At 35.3% G+C, this 18219-nt stretch overlaps 4 protein-coding genes across 5 annotated transcripts; 3 read left to right on the forward strand and 1 right to left on the reverse strand.

Moving 5' to 3' along the window:
• The first annotated feature begins 1136 nt into the window (after positions 1 to 1136).
• On the forward strand, positions 1137 to 11727 carry LOC123013148 (neprilysin-2). Of its 2 annotated transcripts, none has more exons than XM_044411524.1 (9): positions 1137 to 1327; positions 7837 to 7970; positions 8079 to 8650; positions 9140 to 9316; positions 9363 to 9739; positions 9789 to 10029; positions 10081 to 10249; positions 10300 to 10550; positions 10645 to 11334. In XM_044411524.1, exons 1-9 carry the CDS (start codon positions 1296 to 1298, stop codon positions 10981 to 10983), a joined length of 2292 nt encoding a protein of 763 aa, XP_044267459.1. In that variant the 5' UTR covers positions 1137 to 1295; the 3' UTR covers positions 10984 to 11334. The 2 variants fall into 2 exon arrangements, with proteins under 2 accessions (XP_044267459.1, XP_044267458.1); XM_044411523.1 differs by having other exon boundaries at positions 1139 to 1327; positions 11217 to 11727.
• Positions 11728 to 12300: 573 nt separating this feature from the next.
• LOC123013962 (sperm-associated antigen 7) lies at positions 12301 to 13326 on the forward strand. The gene is made up of 5 exons (XM_044412846.1): positions 12301 to 12481; positions 12526 to 12682; positions 12736 to 12907; positions 12954 to 13113; positions 13157 to 13326. The coding sequence occupies exons 1-5, from the start codon at positions 12403 to 12405 to the stop codon at positions 13258 to 13260; spliced, it is 672 nt and encodes a 223-aa protein (XP_044268781.1). The 5' UTR covers positions 12301 to 12402; the 3' UTR covers positions 13261 to 13326.
• Positions 13256 to 15989, reverse strand: LOC123013960 (exocyst complex component 8). The gene is made up of 9 exons (XM_044412844.1): positions 15801 to 15989; positions 15599 to 15754; positions 15349 to 15548; positions 14999 to 15295; positions 14822 to 14948; positions 14260 to 14778; positions 14018 to 14148; positions 13554 to 13964; positions 13256 to 13505 (listed from the first exon to the last, which is right to left on the reverse strand). Exons 1-9 carry the CDS (start codon positions 15862 to 15864, stop codon positions 13308 to 13310), a joined length of 2103 nt encoding a protein of 700 aa, XP_044268779.1. The 5' UTR covers positions 15865 to 15989; the 3' UTR covers positions 13256 to 13307.
• A 100-nt stretch (positions 15990 to 16089) lies between these two features.
• On the forward strand, positions 16090 to 18168 carry LOC123013961 (WD repeat and FYVE domain-containing protein 2). Its single transcript, XM_044412845.1, has 5 exons — positions 16090 to 16402; positions 16451 to 16798; positions 16869 to 17115; positions 17502 to 17833; positions 17880 to 18168. The coding sequence occupies exons 1-5, from the start codon at positions 16245 to 16247 to the stop codon at positions 18013 to 18015; spliced, it is 1221 nt and encodes a 406-aa protein (XP_044268780.1). The 5' UTR covers positions 16090 to 16244; the 3' UTR covers positions 18016 to 18168.
• The last annotated feature ends 51 nt before the right edge of the window (positions 18169 to 18219 follow it).

Below are 18219 nucleotides of genomic sequence, written 5' to 3' on the forward strand. Positions count from 1 at the left end.
TTAATCCTTCTTCATTTTTCACCCTTCTAATATTAAGTTTTGTTTAAAAACTTTGCTAAAAGATCAGTTTAATTTTTTAAAATTCTGTTTGAAATGTAATATGATTTAAGAAGTTATCAAAATCTTTAAATTGAGATGTCAGCGTTGTGCAATCATCATTTTAAACTAAAATATCTTTGAAACGGTTTATTTTAGTGGTATAATAGCTATAAAGACAACAACATTTTTATAGGCAGTTTAAAAATCAAGGTCGTAGWTTTAAGACCAAAATTTTTAAACTAATGTTTCTTATGTAGGTACTTATAAAATACGTTGTGATTGACGACGTATTTTGTAGAAGAGCGTAACATAAGAAGTACCTAAGTTTAATGCACTATAGAAACAGTACTTATAAGATATTAGTGTTTTTTTTATTGGAAATTGATTACCCTAGCGAGCTGAGCAATAAAAAGTTAGTGTTAAGAGACCAAAAAAAAAAACGGAAAAACACAGAAAATATGGCCTGCAACTGCAGCAGCCAGAAATTGAGTAGATGTATCCGACGATTTTTGTGATTAAAGTATGTTTTCGCAAGTAACTGTTCCATATTTTATAATATTTGGTCAAATGATTCCGAAGTTATTACAAAAATAGATCAAACCCAAATTCCGRGGGTTGTAATATAATTCTTATCAGTAGAAATATCCGAGTTACTATTTAAATTAACAGCATTTTATAGGTCATTTCTGAGRTTCAAATGTTGCCTCATATTTATGAATAACCGAGATAAATTATAATATCCACCTACACCCAAAGGGTAACATCATCTTTTCTGAAAACAATAGAACWAATCATCATTATTTTGCCACATTATTCCAAGGAATATATTAGTGATCCTAATCTAAATCCCAGATTCAAGGGTGTGGGATGTCACAACCATCCGAAAAAAACTCTGACCTCATCCCAACTTACTCCTCTATCTCCCAGATAATTCGTGGAGTTTGACCCTGCATTTTCCTTCCTTGAATCAAATTCAGTTCTTGGCGCACCTATACATCACCAATTGCAAGTGAACAAACAATCCAAATAGTGGTGAAAATGTGCCAGTGGTGGGGGTCTTGGTCTCAGGTTATATAGCGGCATCATCGGGTGGTATATAAGCGCTTCTCCGGCGTTGCTTTGCTTTACACCACATAATATAAAACCATTCACGCACCAAATCGGCACGCGCACAATGTCTGTCTAGTAGCACGTGAATTTTCCAAGTGATCAGTGCCGAAAAAACAATTCAAAGTGTAGTGATTTAGTTCAGCAAAATGACTTCCAGTGTCAAACAGACCGTTATCAAGTAGGTGTTTTTTCCGAATTTTGGAACGGCAACCGCATGCTAATTTATTCTGTAAATTACCTAACAATACCGTTTTGCAACCATCCGATCGAGAGAAAAGCGCTTTTTTCGCTACGTGGTTCATTGGCCGAATTTTGCAACCGAGTTTGATTTTTTGCGCACTTGAACTTGCTTTATCAATTTTTTGCGTCAAAAAACGTACACAAAACCTACAATAAATTCGTTGTGTTTAGAGAATTAACACGTTTGGGCTAATTTCAAGACCAACATACGTGTTTGTTGTGACAAAAAACAGCGAAAATTGCTTGAAACACAAAGTCAATAAAAGTTGAAAAAATCGGGAAGAGCACTTCCCATTGACGCAAAGTCCGGGATTCCCATCTTTTCGATGGTTCTTTGCATTTTCAAGGCCATTCCTGATTTGCAAAGCCATTAAGATAATATTTGATTTTCATGTCGAAACAATTAAAAGAACAATTTCCGATATCCGAATTATTTCATTACACGAGTGTCACGATAAATAAGCAATTTGAATAAATTTACATAAATCCGTCCCAATTACTACTTTTGAATCGGCTCAACGACCTGCATTTTTATTACATTTGGTCGCATTTCTTGATGCAGTGTTTGACAAGCGGTTAGCACCGAAAAATAATTAGCACTAGATCTTTAATTAGCGGATTTTTCYATGATGCATTTATTAAATTGTGATATTAATTTTCTGTATTTGCTTTTGATAAGGGTGCATGAATCATTGGCCATTGCGCTGTAGAGTACCTACTTCGTTTAGCTATTTCACAATTTTTTTCATTGTTTATATTTGCGTAAACTGTCCTCGAGTTGACAACAATCTTTATTGTTCCTCCACGTTTCTCCAAGATTCTTTTGAGAAAAATTGGCGAGGAAATACGCTCACTTATGTTGATGTAGTAATGTAATTAGTTCCTTTCTTTGAAATTATTACAATTAATAGTAATAGTCTCCTCACATGAAATTTTGCTTTCACAAAGCTTTTTAAAGCTTGAGTGTTATTAGAACGTTTCATTAAAAATGCGTTCATATGAAAGTAAACTTGTATGGTCGAGGAAGTAGACACGGAGTGGTATTTATTTTTCTTACGTTCTTATTGAGTGTCACAGAACTCATAGGCAAATTTTATTTTTGACAAAATAAATTGAATTAAATCTCATTAATTTTCCACATTTAAAATGATGTTATGTGTGAACCAGGTATGAAATACCTTTGTTACACAAAATTTCCTAAATCTTTGCATAAACAGATATTAAAAAAGACACTTTTGGTTTTTCCAGATTAAATAATTTATTTTGCCAGGGAAAGCACAGTAGTTTTAATATTGTTTAATATCGTTGGAATTATTATTTGGTTGCTTCTAATTTTGATAACGTCACAAAATTAAATACACTATACTTAATGAAATTCTAAAAAATTTCATTTTGCACCTGCATATAAATTAAAGTTCATAGCACGGGAACCCTTCTTAGCTATATTATGCCAATTACATTATTTAAAAATCTTTTTTGAAGGTTTGTCAAAAGAAATTTTGGCGTTGTTAAAGTTACGGTCATCCAAATAATTAATTATTGAAACGTTTTTACTGATAACTTAAATTATGTGCCCTTAGGGAGTTAGGGACACTTGGATCTAAATGAGACAAGAAATTTAATTTTACCTAATGATTATTAGATAATTCCATATCAAATTAGTTGTTGATTTGTTTCTTTTTAGGTTGATTTGTCAGATTTGTTATTACATAGCAAAATCTGAATTTTATAGTTAATTTAATTGTTACACGTTTATGAAAATATTACACGTATGGAAAATATTACTTAAGATTGTGTCATTTTTGGAGAATTGTTTAAATTAAGATTTTGTCAATAAAAACTAAATAAACTAAAAAACGGTTACCTATTTAAAAAGTGTCATTTTTTACATTTTCTAAGATCTTTCTGATCATCTGTCAATTTAAATTGTAGCAAATGCTTACTTGCTTCATTTAATTAAGATAAGTAGAAAACGTTATTTTGGAAATTGTACAATTTTTGATGTTATCAGGAAAATGAAACTTTTCAGAAATCTGTTGGTAGTCATTCGTGACAAATAAAATGTCTAATTTTACGTCAATACCAATAAAATATGAATAAAAATGTGTTTTTATTGTTTTGTAAATCTTTACTACGCCATTTGATGACGACTTATTTGCCATTTMTTTTTCACATTTTTTGTAGAGCAGTTGAATTAGATGATCAAAATAAGATCAAGATTTATTTTTAAGCATTAAAAGATGAACCACAAACAACTTTTCTAAGCATTATGTATGTATGTCATTGGAGGTTTGTCAAGCAATTAGTGATGCACCGGTCACATTACAAATTTTAATTAACCTGACACTACTTGAATAATAAATAATTCATTAATTTTTGTTCAGGAATTTCCCTTAAATATAAAAAATGCGGATTACCTACTCTATATTTTTCGTTTGCAATTAAAACATTCAAAACAGTAAAAAAAGCTCTTCCGGTGCAATCTATTTAATTACAAATTTGTGTCTATTGTTTTTCGCTTAGGTCATCATCAGATTAGAGGACTCAAGGTGAATTAATCGCGAGGCAACATTGGGACTGAACGTGACATATGAAAAATCCTTATCGCCTAGAATTGAAAAAATTGATTTTTTTAAAGTTACTGGGGCGTAAAAATTCAGCAGCTTTCAGCTCAAAGCCCGGCTTTCGAATTTAAAATTCCGCGTTATGCCGCCAGAAAGTACGATCGCATGTATTATGGAAATCGTTAAGAAGGAACGAAATATGATAAAAATTCAAGTCTACAACTCCGTCATAAATAAACACCGCTGAAATTAGTACGAAGTGACCCGTTTCAGACCTCTAGATAAATATTTAAATTAGAGTTTGATACAGATAAGGGCCATTTTTAGCAGGAAGCCGATTAAAAATCGCAGTGTTCTATTACAGGCCCACTGCTGAACGATTTCGCATGCTTTCGAACCGTGCTGGAGGGTCACAATATTTTCGATTTGTCGCCGGATGTGACTTTTGTTTCCGTTCCTTGAGAATGCTGGAAATCCGCTTTCAACTTGATTGCCTGTTGAGGCAATCGATATGAAGAAATCCAAAGCCGAATCTAATCGTCAAAGCTTTTAATTATAAATACATTATGCAAAATGATTTTTTGGAAAAAACCGACTCATTAAGATGTTCGATCTGAATCATCAGGATCCTCTTCGGAGCGAGCACGTGCTGGTTTTATTTACCTTCATTTATTTATAAACAATAACAACAAAATGAAATTCCACTATTTCCCAGATTATACGACGCGAAATGACGTCAATTTTACAAATCGGAGATTATGAAACTCGAAATTTATTATTATTTAATTTTCTTTTATGTTTTTTGGTTTAGATACCACAAAGTGCAAGCTTTATTTGTTTTATTATAATGACTTTTTTMAGTCTACCTACGTAATCTTTAATGTAATGTAAATCCTCAAACTTATCGGTGTTCCTAAAATTCTTCAAAATTTGCATATTTATGGACTTGTTTGCAAACAAAATTGGATCACTTTATTAAGTTTTGGAAAAATATGTGGCAGTTTCAACTGGTTTAGATTTAATTTTTATTACAAAAATATTGATATTTTTGATTAAGATATTTTTAAAAAAGCAACATTTATAAACCAAAACAAATTTACGATCTTACACAAGTGATCAGACAGGCACATGGCATTTGAATTCTTAAACTTGATCTAGAGATATTTATTATGATCTATGAAAAAAAAATAAATTAGGAAAATGTAAATAGGGAATTGGAAAGTGTTATTGTAAGCTTGTAATGTCATTTTTGTTAATTTAACGTGYAGAAATTTTAGCTAMAAAAATGGTAACAAAATAGGCTATGCTACACAGCAGTTATATCGTTAAATTTGTTTAGGAACATAAAATTGTAAAAAAAATCAAACGTAGCTAACAAGTCAAGGGTATTTCAAAACTAACAATGACATTTTACTATAATAGTTACACAATTTGGATGCCCWCTTTGACCTTTATCATTAGCCCATATTAATGGATGAGTTTAGATTTTTTTAATATCGTGAGACTAAATAAAAACATGATCAAGAGCATTATGTTATTATTCAAGGTATTCCTTATTTTTTTTTTCTATTTTGCGTTTAGAATAAGTCTATTGACGTCATTTGAGTGCTTTAATAAGYCGTTGGCGTTAATTTAATTTTAGTGACTTTCTTCACTTTTCAAATGTGAAAATAAAAATTATTGTTATTTTTTTACAACTGCCTAAAATTATTCCATATAAATGTCGCCAACCTTCGCAAAATTCTCTAGAAAAAAAATTTCGTCTCTTAATTTATAAAATGATATAAAGCCGCAAAATAGAAAAAAATAGTATAAAGCACTTGTTGCAGAAGGCTCTTCAAGCACTCATTTGTTCCTCAACTCGCCGCTACGCTGCTCGTTTCGGAATTTCAAATTTGTGCTTGAAAAGCTACCTTCTGCAACTTGTACTTTAATATACTATTTCAGAACACTTAAACACTTTTTTTATTACACTCACTTGTTATTACGAAGTATGCATTTAAGCTAGATTTTTTGAGAAGTTTCTGTAAAACGCTTTTCCATTCCAAAATAAAAAAAAATAGTTTAGAGTCCTCACATATTTGTCATATTATTTTTAAATCGTTCTCGTCCAGCCTAAATGTTAGCCGGAAATAAAGCACTTAATTATAAAATAAATTTCTGCAATGTTTTACAATTTTGTATCAATTTTCATCATGACAAAGCAATTTAACTTGTGAATTGTGACGAAAAAATTATCGGTTATTTGTATCTACGTCACTTACTTTGTGTCTAATTTCAGAGATATACAAATGATTAAAGATAAGAAATATGAAAATTACTTTTTTTATAACACGTAAAATCAACACATGACAATATGAAATTTATAAATTTACCTCCTAGCAGTTTAAATAGTTTCTTCATTAGGTATTTCTTTTCTTTCGTTCTCCTCTTCATTTGATTTTTATTTGTATTTCTTCACTGAATAAATAATACATGAGAGTCAAAGATTTTTATTTCTGGTGTCCTCCCTTTGAGGTCATTTCCAGCCGAATTGGGAGCGTCTAGATAAAAGTCAGTACCTGATTTAAATTTTAATCAGGTAGGGAATCAACCTCCTTGTACGTGAATCGACACAAAAACACCAATGCAAAAGCATTGTTTACGTTGTTTTCTCACAATTAGTTAAAGAGAAAGCCGATAAACTTATAAATTGAAAATTTAATGGAAAAATCAATTAATTTTGACGGCACTCTTCATTACAAAGAATCTCTTGATTTTTTGATCTTATCTCTAATCAATACTTTATTATAAAAGTGAGCTTATCAAAAGTTATCACGAGGTGTTTACTGATTTGGCGAACTCGAACTGTTTAGTCGTGGTTGCGAATAAGTTATGAAAATAAAAAATGTTTGATTTTCACGGGGAAATCATGTATAGTCCGTTGACGTATTCGGAAGAGCAAATTAAAGAGAAGACGAAGAAAGCTAAGTAAGTGTTTTAAACGATTCTGGCAGTAGAGGCAACAGCCCCCATGCACATTGACTAAAAATTGATTATTATTGGTGTTTTTTTTTTATTTATTTTTACTGAAATACGATTTTATCAGAAAATGATGGATATTTTACGTAAATTACAAGTAGGTATAAAGCCCTTATTTGAGTTATATGTGTATGACTCCAGTTTCACTTTTAATGTAAATAGATCGTTTCTAAGTCACACACGAGTTCACTTAATGATAAAACAACAAAAATTGAGGCCGCTTAATGATATTTTTGTGTAACAAATTGCATGCAATTATTGCAAGAGTTAAAATTTGTTGTTCCAGTCTGACACACTTCATGTAGCAAAAATATAAAATCCAGTAATGTTAATTAGATGTTTATTTGTTTAATAAATAAAATTTTAAAATGAATTATCTTTGATGTGGTAATGAAAACTCGACATTGAACTTTTGATTTTATTTTCTCATTAATCACGACGATCTTTTGTCTGTTCCATAATATTTACCTTCATCTGTAAGTGTTATTTTTATCTCTGATAATAATTTTGAGCATCTCTTAGGTTTAATTAAAATTTTATTTAATTGTTTATCAAACAAAAACCAATCAATGGAAAAAGTGTTGACGTAACATTTATGTTTTGTAATTCCTAACAATTACGCTTACATCACAGAATCGGATGGTCAAACCGATTCGGTTCCTCAATAAGCCGTGCAAAAAGTGCGATTTTTTGSCAAAATGTCGAAATAGTAGGTCACGCGTGTGCTTGAAATAATATATTGGTTGTTGTTGTTATTAACAAATCCATTATCGGACAAAATGGATGTTATTACACTAACAATGCATTAGATGATGCTAATAATAACCAGTTTCCTGGATTCTCTCATAATAATGATTTACAGAAACCCGACATGGTGGAAACGACGAACGAGCATGGAGCGCTGCTTGACGCTCCTCACGGCCATCAGCACCCTCATCGGCATCTCCCTGGTGGTGGCGCTCGTCACAGTGTTGTACAACAAGAACCAGGAAGCCCGTTAGTATCTCTTCCCGAAATTGGGCCACGAATCGGCACACTTTCGATTTTTCATGACTTGCATCTGATTTAGAAAGTTGGTCAGTGACCGGAACTTGACATTTTCAGGCACGACTTTCAGCGCCGAGGCTCTACACAGCGCAAATACGCCCGCCGTCGTGAACGCCTTCCCCGAGGAGGGCAAGCTCGACACCTGTCTCACCCCCGGCTGCATTCACACGGCCTCCACAGTGCTCAAATACATGGACCATAGCGTGGACCCCTGCGACGATTTTTACCAATTCACCTGCGGGAATTTCCTCAAGACTACCAATATTCCGGATGATAAGTCGTCGGTTACTTCGTTTAGTCTCATCAGTGATACGCTGCAAGAGCAGTTGAGGACGATGATCGAGGAGCCGATCAAGCCGGTCGAGCCTAAGCCTTTCCAACTCACCAAAAAGTTGTACAAGGCTTGCATGAACAAGACGCTTATTGAGAAAGATGGGTTGAAGACTATCAGGACGATTTTGAGACAGTTGGGGGGCTGGCCGGTCCTCGAAGGGGACGATTGGAGCGCTGGGGAATTCGACTGGAGACAATCGGTTTATAAATTCAGGAGGATGGGCTACAGTGTCGATTATTTCATCGATTTTTCGGTCGGAATCGATTTAAAAAATTCAACTCGGAGGATCATTGATGTGAGTCCAATTGCATCAAAATATCGTAATTCCTTAAACATTAGCTTAGTATATTCTCATTTTCCAAATTAAAACCCAACATTCCAAACTTATTTTTTATTGTTTGCAATTATTCAGTTTTCATAGAATTTTGAAGAATTTATAACAAAAAAGTCATCATCAGTTCGAATTTTTTATAATATCTTAATTTATTTTTGCTCCTGCTCTTTTTCATTTCATTCATTTTTAATTTTGTCTCTTGTAACCTTGACCCATTTTATACACTTGACATTTGCTTTATGTACCTAATTTCATCGTAAAACTGTTTTCTTATTTTACTCGTATATTCTCATAAAAATTATCACACTTATTTSAGGTTGAATATCGACATAAAAAATAATCTTGAATTTAAAGAAATAAACCATTGTCATAAAAATGGAAGAAACATGAAATATTTCAAATTTCCTCAATTCAAAAATCRAAATATCCTAAAATAATTTTTTTTTCCAGTTGGATCAAGCTTCCCTCGGCCTCCGTCGCGAGTTCCTCACCAAAGGCTTCGCCGACAAGCTCGTCAATGCGTATTATGAATACATGGTCGACATTGCTGTCCTCTTCGGCGCTGACAAAGAACGAGCCGCTGAAGAACTCAAAGAGTCCCTTCTTTTCGAGATGAGATTGGCTAATGTGAGTAAGAATTTTGTCTAAATTTTATCTAATTTATCCTTTGAAGATTTCTCTACCGAGCGAGAAAAGACGTAATGCTACTGCACTTTACAATCCCATGACAATCGACGAACTTCAGCGCAAATTCCCCAGCATCCCTTGGGTGGAGTACATGAATACACTTTTAGCTCCAGACACACAAATCACACATGATGAAATCGTGGTGGTTAGCGTTCCAAAATATTTGACTGATTTCGAGGCTTTGATCAGTAGAACACCCAAGAGAGTCCAGGCGAATTACGTCATGTGGCGAGCTGCCGCCTCCTCTGTGTCATACCTCACGGAGGATTTGAGGAAACGGCAGTTGGAATACACGACTGTGGTGACAGGAAGAACCGAAAGAGAGTCTAGGTGGAAAGAATGCATTGATATTTCGGCTGGAAGGTGCCAAAATTTGTCCTGAATCTGGCAGAAAATAATCATGTAATTCTAGTTTATCGATAGCTGCTGGTGCCCTGTATGTCAGGAAGTACTTCAACGAGCAAGCGAGACAAAACGCGTTGGAAATGGTGTCCGATATCAGGATTGAATTTCAAGATATCCTCAAAAATGTTGATTGGATGGACCCCGAAACGAAGAAAAATGCTCTGGACAAGGCCAAGTCTATGTCGACTCATATCGCATACCCTGACGAGCTTCTCGACGATAGAAAACTTGAAGAATTTTACGGTGACGTAAGTATTGCAAGCTTTGCTGATAACACAGTAGCTAATATAAGAATTTAGTTGGAATTGGACGAGAATTACTACTTAAGGTCTATCCTCAATTTGACTCTTTTTGGGACCAGATTTTCCTTTAAAAGATTGAGACAGCCGGTCAATAAGACCGATTGGATCACTCATGGCCGGCCTGCTGTCGTCAATGCCTTCTACTCAGCTTTGGAAAATAGCATTCGTAAGTGTCACAAGCGCAAAAAATTAAGCGATAATAATTCACAATTTTAGAATTCCCGGCTGGAATCCTCCAAGGTGTTTTCTTTGACGCTAATCGTCCCCGTTACATGAACTACGGGGCTATTGGATTYGTTATTGGTCACGAAATCACTCACGGTTTTGACGATCAGGGCCGCCAGTTTGACAAAAACGGTAATTTGGTCGAATGGTGGGCTCCTGAGACCAAGAAAGCCTACTTGGAKAAGGCTCAGTGCATTATCGACCAATACGGGAACTACACAGTACCCGAGCTGAATATCAATGTAAGTARGATGGACTAGACGGGGCGTGTATATAGCATGAATTTGCACGTTTTGAGCTTAACAACTAACACCGCTTTGCATTTGAAAATTTCAGTTGAATGGCATTAACACTCAGGGAGAGAACATTGCCGACAATGGCGGTATTAAGGAGGCGTATTTAGCTTATAATAAGTGGGTTGAACGGAACGGTGAAGAAGCACGATTGCCCGGCCTTAATTATACCGGTCGGCAGTTGTTTTGGGTATCGGCAGCTAGTATTTGGTGCTCAAAAACGCGCGAGGAGGAGTTAGAACAGTTGGTTATAACCGACGAACATGCCCCTGACAAGTACAGGGTTCTAGTTCCTTTGACTAACATGGAATATTTTGCTAAAGATTTTAACTGTCCCAAAGATTCGAAAATGAATCCGCAGCATAAATGTCAAGTGTGGTAGCTTTAACTTATTGACTGATTTTTGAATTTTATGAGTGAATCTCTGATTCTAGTACTTAATTTCGTTGCGCTGATTAGTTGTAAATAGATAGGTGTAGCTTGTGATTGTTTTATTAATAAATTTTTTACCTATAATGGGGTCCTGTATAACATTTTTTGTGTACATAAAGAGGGGATTAGTAGTGGTTTGGTAGCTTTATAGGCCTTGAATAACGCCGTCGTGTCCAATTCCAGCTCAACGGAATTAACACTCAAGGAGAAAATATAGCTGATAATGGTGGTATCAAAGAGGCCTATTTGGCTTACAATAAATGGACACAACGCCACGGTATAGAGAAAACCCTCCCTGGACTAAAATACACCCCTAATCAGATGTTTTGGATATCAGCCGCAAACACATGGTGTGCGAAATACCGGCCAGAATCCTTAAAATTGAGAGTTTTAACTGGATACCACTCCCCGGGGTATTTCCGAGTTATTGGCCCTTTCAGTAATTTAGATTATTTTGCCAAAGATTTTAATTGTCCAGTAGGCTCGAAAATGAAYCCGAAAAAGAAATGTAAAGTATGGTAATGTGATATGGCGGTATAGGCCAATCAGAAAGTTCCACAAGCCGAGTTTTGATTGGCGAATGAACTTAGCTTTGTGCCACGCCGTGGAAATTAGTTTTAAGTTATTTAATTTCTAGTACAATAAGTGTATCTTTTTATGTTGTGACTTACTACTGAATAAAACATTTTTAAAACGTTTGAGTTTCAAGTTTTCCCACATTTTTTCTTTAGACAATTTTTACACGCCACAAACGGGTTTTTTGTTCAATATTTTGTGTGCACAAGCGATTTTTGGCTCGTAAAAAATTTACAAAATTCTGCCAACCATACGCACATTAATTTTTTGTCTTACTACAATTAATTGATATTTTTATTTATTTCATTCTCTTATTTATATACATAGTACAATATTTCGTACTAATTTTATTTTATTAAATTAAATCAAAAACAGAACCTGCTTTTGAAAACAGTTATTGCACACACGAGAGTATAGAATCTCGAGAATATACGCTGATGAGAATTATTATTATTATCATACTACATATTTACATAATTATATTTACGTATTATTATGCTTTTGTGATACTTGACTATTATTTAATTTTATCCGAAATCATTATTTATACAGAGTTTGATTTTTAATCAAACTCTGTATAATTTTTAAAATAGAAAAGATACTGCTTTCTAAAGATCGTTATGAAAAATAGTTATTACAGGAATTCTCCTGAGCGTATATTCTCGACAGTCAATATTCTCGCCTGCGCAGTAAACCTGAAAAAAGTTTGGTTATATTATTGTGAGTTCTCTATTTTTGGTCAAGCACAAAATTATCACTTTAAAAAAAAAGTCAACGCATTAAAGAACCAAAAATGGATCTATTAGGTTCCATTATGAATTCAATGGAGAAGCCTCCRAGTTTGAGCGAAAAAGAACGTCAATTGATTAAAAGTAAGTGATTTAACCTCAATAACCTTCATCACCTGAAATTTTAGAAAGAAAAGAAGAAATCGAGAAAAGACAAACAGCGGAAAAGGAACGTCTCAAAAGATTTAAAGAGAGAGTCGAGTCGAAATTGGCTTCACATTTTAAGGATCCTGTCAACACTATGCTTAAATTTGAACCTATGGACCAAATTTATAGAAGCATTGTGTATTTCTGATGTTATTTAATTAATTGTTAGAGTTTGAAACACTTATTTTTAGACACGAGGCAGCTGAAAGTGCGGGGTTATTGTCATATGCATTTGGTACTGATGGGGTGGATAGATATGTTCGGGTCTACAGCAAAGACAACGCCCCTTGTGAGGACGAATTAGCGGCAAGAAGGCGAGGTGACCCGTGGAATGAACAAGTCAAGCAACAATTAATCGAAAAAGTACTCATCAATCTTAATTTGATTTCCCCTACCTTTAAAGTTTTAGAGAAAAATGGATAAATTGGAAGAAGTTGCAGCCACTAAAAGAAAGCCAGAAAAATTCACACCACACTCTAATTACAGAGATAAATACGCGCATTTGATTGGACAAGAAGCCGCCCTAGAGGCGGCTAAGAAAACCGAAACTAATAAGACCTATGGCTTTGGTAAGTATCAAGTGATTTATGTCCATTTTTATGCCCTGTTTAGTGCCTAGTGAAAATAAAAAGGACCTCAGGTCAATTGAACAAACAATGGCCGATATCAGGGCCAAAAAACGCCTTAAAACCAGCCATGAAACACCATCCGAATAGTTAATTTTATTTATTAGGCAATATTTATTGTAACATTTAAGACCACATTATAAAAACTCTGATGAATATTTTGTTTTTGTGTTCCTACTCGTAGGTGAGACTCCTTTTGTCAAAGCTGAGTATTCCTTTTGTAGCTTTTGTAGTGACGCACATTCAAAACCAATCGCTTCTTTGTACTTTTTCTGACACAGTTCTTGAACGGTACTTAAGAGAAATTCGGCATTTTTTGTAATGAATTTCCTTTGCTAAAACATTTTTTTTAATAAATAATAGTGGAAATGTTTTTGTGTTACCTCTAATTGACTTTCATTACGCAAGGAGGCTTCAATGTGCCGCACTTGGGCCTCAAAAACGTCATAAAGAACGTCGTTTATTGTATAAAGCAATTCGGTTGTTTCAAGTCGTAAACAGTCATTAAGAAGAATTAAAAATAGTTTGGTAAAAACCAGTGTATTGTTTGTAAGTTGGATCCAAGTGTCTCCAGTGACGTAATTGTCCACTTTGAGCCCCATTTCGGAATATTCCTGCAAAAATCGAGCGAGACCTGTCTTTGTTCGAAGATTCATAGGGATCCATTTATCTTCAAGAGCACGAAGTTTTGCTACTTCTATAGACTTATCACGAGCGTCTTTTAAAGCCTGCATTAGAGGGGTGCGCAAAGCGCCATCTAACTGGTAACACAAATCAACGCCAAAAGAACATAACTACAAACACCAAATTGAGTATATTTTTTTAAAGAAAATATTAAATGAATTACTCTTTCACACTGTGATCGGGCCAATACCACACATTCCGTTAAAGTAGAAAGCGAAGTTTGGGGCATGAAAACTTGTTTTATAAAATGAGTCGTAAACAGGGACAGTTCGTTACTAGCCCACACCACGTATGCTACAATTTTTAATGTTAATGAAATAAAATGCTACACGTTTGTTAATCGGCGATTAATAATTGACACACTCCATATTATTAATCGCTCTCATTAACAAAATGACAAATGACCTGATGAACAGCTCGATGAGCTGGGAAAAGCCCTCAAGAATTCTTCAGTCATGTGACACATATTCGTAAAAACGACACTTGACAAGTGCCTCACGTACATAATCGTGGAACATTCGCGTTTCACCCTTTTACACTGTGTTTTGAGCATGTTACTGCACAACTTCAGGAATAAGTTACAAGCCGCCGTCGAACGCCCCAACTGGTTGAGGAGTCTCACAGCGCGGCGGGCAGCCCGTAGGCCCCCTTGCTGGGACTTATCTGGATTAACTTCGAGTTCTTTCATTAGTACTTCCGTTAAGTGGTTACGCCGCTGTTCGACTTTTAATTGTATGTCAAGGATCACGTGATCCGGCTGGCCGCTGGTGGTGACGAATTGCGTGATATAGTCTTTGGATTTTTGAAGGAAGGTCAGAGCATCCTCAAAATGTCTCTGAGCGACGCATACGTCTAATTCTTCGGGGATTTCCAAGAACCAGTCAGGGTGTATCGTTCCAAGTTCGTCCTCAATTTCCTCAAAAGCTAATGAWTGGGTAGGGGAAAAGTGACAGTGATACCAACTTACGGTTGAAGCTAGGAGAATCGATGGAGGCGGACCGAGATGGAGATTTTTCTACAATTGATTCGCGCTTTTGTTGGTCTTGTGTAAGACGGGCTTTTTTGGCCTGGTCGAGTTTMTCCAACCATTCTTTCTACGATTTTTTTGTAAACTTGTGGAAAAAAATWAATTTAAACTAAATACCTTATTTGAGCTGGAAGTGCATTGGAATACACGAGTGTCGGGAAAAATCAGCAATTTAAATTGGTGTTTGTTATTTCCAATTTCTCGCACATTCACTACAGCCAAACTACCTAATTCGTACATAACTTCAAAAACATATTTCATTAAGCCCCTGCTATTATTATTTCTGTAAGTTGTCATAAAACCGTCTGTAAATAAATAAGCGTGGATTGTTTTAATTATGTGATTATCGAGAGGATCAACTTCCAAAAGATCGCCTTCATGTAGGTAAGTCCTCCCAGGGACTTCTAACAATTCCTGAATCAGTCATACCAATAGCAACAACAAAAGTCGCAAAACCGGTACTTTACCTTACAACCTTCAACTTTTTCTAAAATTGAAGCTAATTTCTGTCTATTTTCGTCACCCTGATCTTTAGGATTGTCCTTATTTTCCATTTCCGTGATAAGTGGAGTTTCCTCTCCCAAAATTGAAGTTGTTGATAAGGCACCCAACAGGGATTTTTGTTCTGACAAAAGGTGTGATAATTGGTACATTTCACTCTCCAAATCTACAAAAAGGGGTCTGAGTCATTTTTAAATCACAATTAATACAAAATACGTGATATCTCTTTAGCAGTGTCAATGAACTGCGTATAATTGCGGTACACATTTTTCTTCAAATTGTTGTTAGTGTCTTCAGACAGTGTTTGAATTCTTTTTCTAAGACGACGCAATTCGGGCCCCCCAACACAACTTTGAGATAATTCTCTAACATCTGAAATGACTTAATTATTTCAAGAGTGACAACTTAATTACGTTACATTTTCCAGGATCAAACTCTCTCGAGCTGAACAAACTTAAAGTCGGTTCTCTTGTGGGTTCCATTGTGTGAAGAAATTATCAAAATCTCTTAATTATTTATTTGAGAGAGATTTTTTGACACCAGAAGAGAGGCGGTTCCATTTCGCATAACCTCAATTTGTGGCAAGCTGGCAAGCAATTTGTCAGTGGTCAAAAAGTCTGTCAAATTTCTGTTTATAAGAGCGAATAGTAAAGTGAGTCATACAAGTCATTGATGTTTTTGTGTTGTAGATTGTATCTAACTTGTCTGGGGTGTTGTCATTTGCGGCTTTTTGAAGGAATATTTTTTTATTAGGGGTTGCTCGTAAATTTTTTTTTATCGGCAACTGCGCGTCATAAAACTGTCAAATCAAAAGTGTCAAACCTAAAAACAGTGTTATAATCACAATCAAAGCAAATTAATAATGGCAGCGGAAATCAAGCCAGCAACTCAAGCAAACGACAAATTCTGCACAACGAAAAAACCCTCCCTGCTGGCAAAATTGGAAGGTTGTAGCGACGAAATAAATGCCGCAGTTCTGATCCCGGGGGAAGATGGGGTTATAAGTGTGTCAGATGACAAGTAAGTCGCTTCCAAACTGTGTCTTTAACACTAACATTTGTAATTCAGAACTGTACGGGTTTGGTTRAAGCGAGACTCAGGCCAGTACTGGCCCAGTATCTGCCAGTACATGCCCAGTGGGGCCACTTCTGTATTTTACACAGTAGAAACCCGGCAACTTTTTATAGGACAAGAAAACGGGACCGTTTCAGAATTCTCCCTGGCGTCAGACTTCAACAGGATGATGCCAGTGAGAGAGTATTTAGCACATCAGGCAAGGGTTACAGAAATCATTTTTGCCATCAACTGTGAATGGGTTTTGAGTGTCAGCAGGGATAAAGTGTTCTCTTATAATTGTACACAAACAGGGCGGAATATTGGGACTTACACTGCTGAGGCATGGTGCACCTCWTTACAGTATCCTTTGGTCACAAATCTTTTTTTATGTACGAGTATTTTCTGAGGATTTTGTCCTTAATTTTTRTAGATTTGATGCACAAACCAAACATGCATTTGTGGGAGATTATTCTGGTCAAATCACGATGTTAAAATTGGATAATGCGGGGCCTAGTGTTATCACTACTTTGAAGGGTCATTCAGGCTCAGTTAGATCACTAGCTTGGGATAGCGAGAGACAGATGTTATTTAGTGGTTCCTATGACCAAACTGTTATCGTTTGGGACATTGGGGGGCAACAAGGCAACGCTTACGAGTTGCAAGGACATCACAACAAAGTAAATATTTGTTGTTTGTTACAACCGCTTAGCAAATTGAGGTTTTTTTCTGGAAGAATGATGTTTGTTATTGTTTGCAACTCTTTAATGATTTCGTAGGTCAAGGATGTTTTTTTATCTGCAGAGTATTACTAAAGCGTGACACCTGACCAACTAAATATAATCGAATTRGTTCGGGTGTTTTCGGCAATTGACGCATCATGTTTGCAATCAAATAAAACTCAGCCTGTATTTGATTACTAAACAAAATTAATGTGAAAAAATGTCGTTTAAATTTCATGTTCCAAACTTTTAAAACCAATTTTAAAGACATAAATTATATATTTTTTTTACACCCAAACAAAATTTTGAACGACGACCACGTGAAGAGCGTTTCATTTTTGTAGGTATCCGCCTTGTGCTACCTTAACTCCACCAAACAGTTAGTCAGCGCCGGTGAGGACGGCGTCCTTGTCTTCTGGGACATGAACCAATCCCGACAGGAAACTCCCGAATGGATAGAGTCCGACTTATGTCAGTTATGCGGAAGACCCTTCTTCTGGAATTTCAGAGCTATGATGGACCAAAGACAGTTGGGTTTGCGTCAGCACCACTGCAGACATTGCGGAAAAGCTGTCTGCGAGAAATGTTCCACAGGTAGATTGACAATCCCGTCGATGGGGTTCGAGTTCGCAGTCCGCGTTTGCGACCCCTGTCACCATTTGTTAAGGGATAGAGAGTAAGTTGTAGTAGGAGTGTTGCGTGGTTGCTGATGTGTGTTGCAGGAGGCTGTCGTTAGCCACATTCCATGATGCTAAGCATAGTATTATCGCGATGGGATTGGACGAGACTCGCAAAAAATTGGTAACAGTTGGACAGGATCGACTAATCAAAATTTGGGACATTTCCGCTTTGCTTTGAATCCGACTAGTTTAGTTACTAACGCTGGAATGTGATTCACACTCAATTAATTAATGTGCTATGATTTAATACATTATGTAAAATTTAAAAATATTATTAATGTTATATTTATATTGTATAAGTTCTATTGAAAATAAATCTATTATAATCACATAATTGCGTTTCATTTGTACTATTTTTAAATTCAAGGCTTGTATGGCAATA

The sequence above is a fragment of the Tribolium madens genome, unplaced genomic scaffold (assembly GCF_015345945.1).
Source record: "Tribolium madens isolate multiple individuals breed KSU strain unplaced genomic scaffold, Tmad_KSU_1.1 Scaffold_96;HRSCAF=242;Tcas5.2_LG5, whole genome shotgun sequence".
Lineage (NCBI taxonomy): Eukaryota > Metazoa > Arthropoda > Insecta > Coleoptera > Tenebrionidae > Tribolium > Tribolium madens.